This window comes from Cibotium barometz, chromosome 52 (genome assembly GCF_041138505.1).
Source record: "Cibotium barometz isolate CiBa-2024 chromosome 52, ASM4113850v1, whole genome shotgun sequence".
NCBI classification, from domain to species: Eukaryota; Viridiplantae; Streptophyta; class Polypodiopsida; order Cyatheales; family Cibotiaceae; genus Cibotium; species Cibotium barometz.
The window spans coordinates 30,027,082-30,033,490 of record NC_141097.1 but is presented as its reverse complement, the minus strand read 5'-3'; the positions used below and the strand labels follow the sequence as shown (position 1 = coordinate 30,033,490).

Genomic DNA, 6,409 nt, shown 5'->3' with positions numbered 1-6,409 from the left:
GTGTATGCCCATTCCCTTCTCGTTTTGAAAGCGTATGCTCGTACATTTCAAAGCATACGACCGTACCATTTCTTTAAAAAAAGTCTTTTCACAAGGGGGTTCTGCACAGTAGTTCCACATTTCGATGAACCTACGATCTAGCAGATTGGTGCAAAATAACCCTCTTTCTAACGAAGTGAACTCTCCTAAAGATCCTTCACTTATAAGGTTGGTTCCATCGGGGTCAATACCATGTGGAGTCAACGATACTTGTCTTTGATAGCACTAGTGAAAGCAAAGACCACCCCAGCATGGTACGACGAAATCCTGACCTCGAGACAGAAGAGCCTGAACTCCAGTGCATGGATAGACCATCTGTCCAAGAGCAAGCTCCTACCTCTCCCACACATTCACAGAGAAGCCTTGCTTTAAGGCTGATGGTATTTTTTATTTTTCGCATTGACATACACATTTTTTAATATTGCAGATGAGCTCAAAAGAACCAAGTCTGGTAATTTTGATTGTAAATATGACCAGAGTTGTTTTTTTTTCTTGTATTATTACCGTTCCACCAACACGAGCTCGTAAACTGACACCCTTTGCCATGCTTTACCACTGCATATACTGGCACCCGTTGTTTGAACCGGTATTTGACCTTCAATAATCCAATCATATGTAAATGTGTCTTTTCTTGGAAGAAGAGAAAGTATTCTAGAAATTTTGGTTTACTCTCGTGGCTAGTATGGTGGGTTGCTCTATGCTACATATATATAACCTAATTGCCTAATTTTGTGGGTACCAAAAAAGAAAGAGTCAAAGACTTTATTACTATATGCAAAATCTTGGAGAGGGCATGGGGTATCTATGCACCACTTTTGATTTGTCCTTCTCTAGGTTCTACCATGCCTTACTCTCGACGAGTGGTGGTGAGTTGCTCCTAATTGGGATATTGCTGGAACGTTGAAGCAACAGCTAATCCACCAGCGAATTGTCAAACACATTTGTTTATTATGTAACTAGACAAAATGGTGAGGTGCTCCTAATTGGGATATTGCTAGAACGTTGAAGCAACAGCTAATCCGAGGACATTTGCCAGCGAATTGTCAAACACATTTGTTTATTATGTAACTAGACAAAATGGGGCGTTGACGAATTGGGCGTTTGAACGGGCTAGGTGTATTACAAATAGGAGCCTACTGCGCTCCCCGTCACATCTTCAGATCTATCATCCCGCTAGCACCTTCTGCTTGTTACCAGGTCATTTTGACGACACCTTCTGCTTGCTTGCTGTCATCTGCTCCTCATCAGATCTACCATCCCACCTAATAATTTCCCTGCAGCTTCATCAAGCGAGCCAATATGCCCAGCCGCTTGCTCCTCGCAGCATGCCTGTTACTGGCGCTTATCAGCCTCACTGCCACGCCAGCTTCTTGCCACAAGAAGGCCGGGCCGTCCCACTACAGATTCTACCTCCACAACACCGTGTACAACCCGGCCGTGAATAACACCTACTTCACCTCGGTGTACGGTCCAATTCCTCCGGGCACCTTCTCCAACCCCTTCAACTTCGGCGTGGTGGCCACCTTCGAGGCCCCCCTCACGCTGGGCGCCTCCAACACCTCGGCGTCGGCCGGGGTGGCGCAGGGCTTCTACGTGCTGGACAGCCAGAAAGGCTACGTGCTCTTCCACACCTTCACGGCCACCATCGACGATGGCACCTACCAGGGCACCCTCACCATCATGGGCCAGATCGTGGAGGCCCAGAAAGTGCGCACCCTCACCGTCGTTGGCGGCACCGGCGACTTCCTCCCTGCACGCGGCGTCGTCACCAATCGCCTCGTCGACATCGTGCGGGTCACCCCTGCCCGATGGGTCCTCTCCTTTGATCTCGACCTCTATTACTAGACCACTTGTTTGCATGATGCCTGCTTTTCTTCGCCATACCAAACATGTGTATTATTTATTTCTCAAAAGCAATGCAAACAGCAGCAGATCACAGCACGAAATACATCACTAAACTTTCAAATTTTCGTCCAAGAGAGAGGAAAATGCTCAGTAGGCCTACTTTTTCTCGAAGGAAGATTATAGAGTACACAAACAGGGAAGCCAAATATTTGTAAGCATGCATGTGTTCAAGACAAGTTAAACTTGTATAAAACAAAACTAAGAATATAAAAAGGAGAATGGGAATGCTCACTAACGTACTTATTTTTAAAGGAGAGTAGAGCACAGAAGCAATGAAGCCAAATGTAGGCATGCAAGACTCTTATAAAACAAAACTGAGCTTTCCTACTTGTCCCTTGTGTGACTGCATCCTATTATATGACTTCCTTATTTAGCTTACAACCTCCTTAGGAGCCTCCCAAATCTTTAAGCCACTTTAGTAGTTTTTTGGTTCTAGTTTCTAAAGAACTCCTTTGGTCATTCCTTATCATTAATCGCAGCACACACTAACTAGTATTTCATCATCTATCATGCAAAGGAACAAAATGTGAGTCTCCGTACCTTGGCTAATGTGGAGAAATATCAATATAATCTCAAACAAGAGTTTTATACCATATTCTTATGAAAGAGGATATATGTCACTTATTCTTAGAAGTTTATACATTTTCATGAAAAATACATATGGTTCTTCATTAAAAAAAGAGATAGATATGTGTGCATTTAGAGAAAGTTCTAACATCTCACTATAGCTAAAATGCAATGCTCTCTCGAATTCTAGTAAGCATGGATCCAATATCATGAGATATCAGCTTAACAAAAAGTAACATTCTACTTGGCAAATCGCAGTCAAGCTTACAGGGACTCTTAACCCATGGGCATTTTAAATCAATTATGAAATTCCACGTAAGGAAGACCTACGTCGTCCTAAATAATTTTATTTCCCTATACATGCACTATTTTTATCCTTAGTCAAAGGAAAAAATCATTGAGAAAAAAGTAAGATGAGTTTTTATTTATTATCTCGTTCCTTCAACGACATGCTGCATAACAAACAACCTTTCATTATCCTCATTGTTTCTGCTCAAGGATGCATAGTTGTTTTGCTGTAATTTTCCATTTTGCATGTCAGCCTGCTTCTTATAACAATCTACCTGCACATATCCAAGCTTACCACAATAAAAGCATCCATGTGTATCACTATACTGCATTTGCCAATTTCCACGACCTCTTTGACTCCCCCTGCCTCTGAATTGGCCTCTTTCACCTGCATGTTTTTGTTGTTGTGAATTTTGGGACTGCTGTTGTTGCTGCTATACTGGCCATAATTCTGATTACCTGTTCGGCCACCTCCTTGGCCGCGTCCACGGCCTCCTCTACCTTGTCCTCTTCCTGAACTTGTTTAGAAGGCCTATTGCTCTAAACTGTTTTTGTTTTGTGAAGACTGTTGGTCTTCACCCAAGCTCTTCTCTTCTATAATCAACATAGACACCAAATCTATAAAATTGGAAATGTTTTTCCGAGTCTGAATAGACGTCTTGAACACCTTGTATTGTGGCCCGAGACTACGTAGACAGACTTCCACCTTATCATCCTTATCTACTGAAACACCAATAGATGCAAGGGATTCCACAATACCCTTTATCTTCAATGCATAGTCATGCACAGACATATTCTTTTTCTCCACAGTATGAAGTTCATTCTTTAACTGTATCTTTCGTGCCTTGGTATTCGTTTCATAGAGTTTTACCAAGGTGTCCCACGCCTCCTTGGGGGACTTGGCATCATGTATGTGCCCAATCATGGTGTCCTATATATTGATAGAGAGCCAATACATAACTTTTCTGGCTCCTTGGTTCCTTGAACTCTTTCACGTCTACAGCAGTTAGATTGATCTCCAGTATCTCCGGTGCCTCTTCATGCTCACCTTCTATGTACAGTCCCAGTAACCCTTCCCATCAGGAAATTTGTCAACCTGAACCTCCAAGCATGGAAGTTGTTCTTGTCAAGCTTCTCAGGAAAAATCTGGTTTATGCCATCATTTGACATCTTGCCAGACACAAATTTACCAGAAACAGCACTTTGGTTTGTCCTGCACAAACTGCTGTATTTTTTGCAGTGGTACTGTACTACACTCAAATGTCACAACCAGTGACCTCAATGTGCATACATACACCCAATGGCAATTGTTTGACCTCCTTGCAGCACACACAATGTCTGCACAACCAATCTGTCTTCCTGCAATTCTTAAAACAAAGTTCTGCATAGAATCGATGACTTACTCGTAGTGCTCGAAATCTCCTGCTTTTCGAAAAACGGAAGTCTTAACGCGCCCAAAACGTGTTTTTGGCCCGAAAACTGACGTCCAATAGGACAAAATAGTTGCCCTATAGCTTTACTCCCACGAAGAAAGGTCCTCAATCAGAGATCGTTTGTTGCCGATGCCTCCCGTAGAGCTCCTGACAAGGGTGTAGTCGCCAACACAAATACGAAAGAGGAGATGAAGCTCTTACCCTCGTATCGCTTCTTGTGCTTCTCTTGCTTGCAGCTCAGCCCTTAGCATGAACCAGACTCTGATACCATGAAAAGATGCAGGGGAGAAGAGAGCTTGGGCTCTTGCAACAAGCACACACACACTCACAAAATCCTAAAAGAGAACACACAAGGTGAGAGGCTGAAAATCTTCTTCTTCTTCTTCACACAACACTCAACACACCATATACAAAGATAAGAGTACACACAATATGAAAAGGTACTCAACCAAATACATACTAGGGCTCTCTATAGTGTGAACCCAACTAAATGAGCTGGCGCTAGAATGGCTGTCACACACAGCAGCCTGTCATCCCACTGGCCGCATATCACCCATGATCTCACCAACCATGCCAGTGGTGTAAGTGTGGCGCCTATCCCCTAGGCGGGTCATCAGTGTCCACCGCCTCATTAGATGAGCTCGATATCTCAACATGCCATTGGTTGCTGCCTTGTAAGAAGTTCTATAAGCCCAAAGTGTAGCTGACAACTTTGGTTCCCAATTGTTGCAGCTGGCCTCCACGGTTTTAGTCAGAATGGCACACAAGATTTTATTCGTGCTTTCTGCTTGGCCATTCTCTTATGGGTAATAGGGGGAGGATTTTATGTGAGTGATAAGGAACTCTTGTTGCAAGAGGAATTGGATTACCTCATTAATGAAATGTGTCCCATTGTTCACTGACGAGCTCGAGGGGGCAACCGAAGCGTGTGATCTCATAAAGGGATTTGGTAATCAATTGCACATCAGCTTCGCAGGTCACGCAAGCTTGTATCCACTTAGTGCAATAGTCTGTAAACAGCTATTATATATCAAGATTGAGTGTATTTGATTGTTGGACTGATGGGTCCAATGAAATCTAAGCCCCATATCTCAAATGGTTATAAAGACACAACTGGGTTCAGTGGCATGTGGTCCCTGAAGCGGGGATTTGATGCACGATGGCACTCGTCACACCACTTAACGTATTCTGGTGCATTCTTCATTAGAGTGGGCCACCATAATTTGGCCATGAGAACCTTATGCGCAGTGATATCTGCTCTGCAAAGTGCCCCCTATAGCACAGGCAGAGTGAGCCTATTCAAGAAGGAGAACATACTTGTCTTCTCGGACACAACATTAGAGAATTTTATCTTTCCCCTGCCTATAAAGTTAGCCTACAATGAGTTGGTAGGGGGCTTCCTGTTTAATTAATAAGCAATGGACGCGGTATTTATTAAGAAGGGGAAGCTGGGCTAAGAGGTGTGCCACCTCCTTGCCCCATTCAGGAATCAAGCATAGTTGGAATAGGATGGCGTCTGGTAAATCATCATCTACTCCCACTGGAGTTTCACTGTTGGGGATCCTTGACATGTGGTCTACTAGAACATGCTTACAGCCTTTCCTTACTGTGAAAAATGAAGTCAAAATCAAGAAATATAAGCAGTCACCTAGTGATTCTACCTGTCATACAGGGCTTGTTTACCAAGTATAGGAGAGCTTTATGGTCTATGAAGAAAACAAACTTAGTCACCCCAGAAGATAATGGCAAAACTTCTTGACAGTGTAGACCATGGCTAATCCTTCTCTCTCACTCATGGTGTAGTTTCTCTTAGCTTCATTAAGTTGGTGGCTAGCAAAGCTGATGGGGAAATCCATGTTGTTCCCGGTTGGCCAACAGCACAAGATAATGTCCTACTTGAGGGACCTAAGAATTAGAGCACTTACCAAGTCTTTTTTGAGCATTGTGTAAGCCCGTTGGCGTTCTTCACTCGAGTAGAAGATGATTAAGAGTCCATAAAGAGGTTAAGCAATATCAACGTACATAAAAATAAATTATTGATAGTAGCCGACGTGCCCCATGAAGCACTGGACTCCCTTGAAGTTGGTGGGTGGGGGCAACTCAGCTATCATCTGTAGAGATTCCTTGCCTGGAGACAGTGTGTCGAGGTACCGAGGGGTATAGGTCAGCTCGAAGGG

General features: G+C 43.5%; 1 protein-coding gene across 1 annotated transcript; it reads left to right on the top strand.

The window, feature by feature from the left end:
• The first annotated feature begins 1,220 nt into the window (after nt 1–1,220).
• Nucleotides 1,221–1,985, top strand: LOC147609029 (dirigent protein 6-like). Its single transcript, XM_086788536.1, has one exon. It carries the CDS (start codon nt 1,339–1,341, stop codon nt 1,882–1,884), a length of 546 nt encoding a protein of 181 aa, XP_086644662.1. The 5' UTR covers nt 1,221–1,338; the 3' UTR covers nt 1,885–1,985.
• The last annotated feature ends 4,424 nt before the right edge of the window (nt 1,986–6,409 follow it).

Excerpts from the sequence above, each read along its gene's own strand:
- LOC147609029 (XM_086788536.1), top strand. The coding sequence starts at position 1,339 with ATGCCCAGCCGCTTGCTCCTCGCAGCATGCCTGTTACTGGCGCTTATC.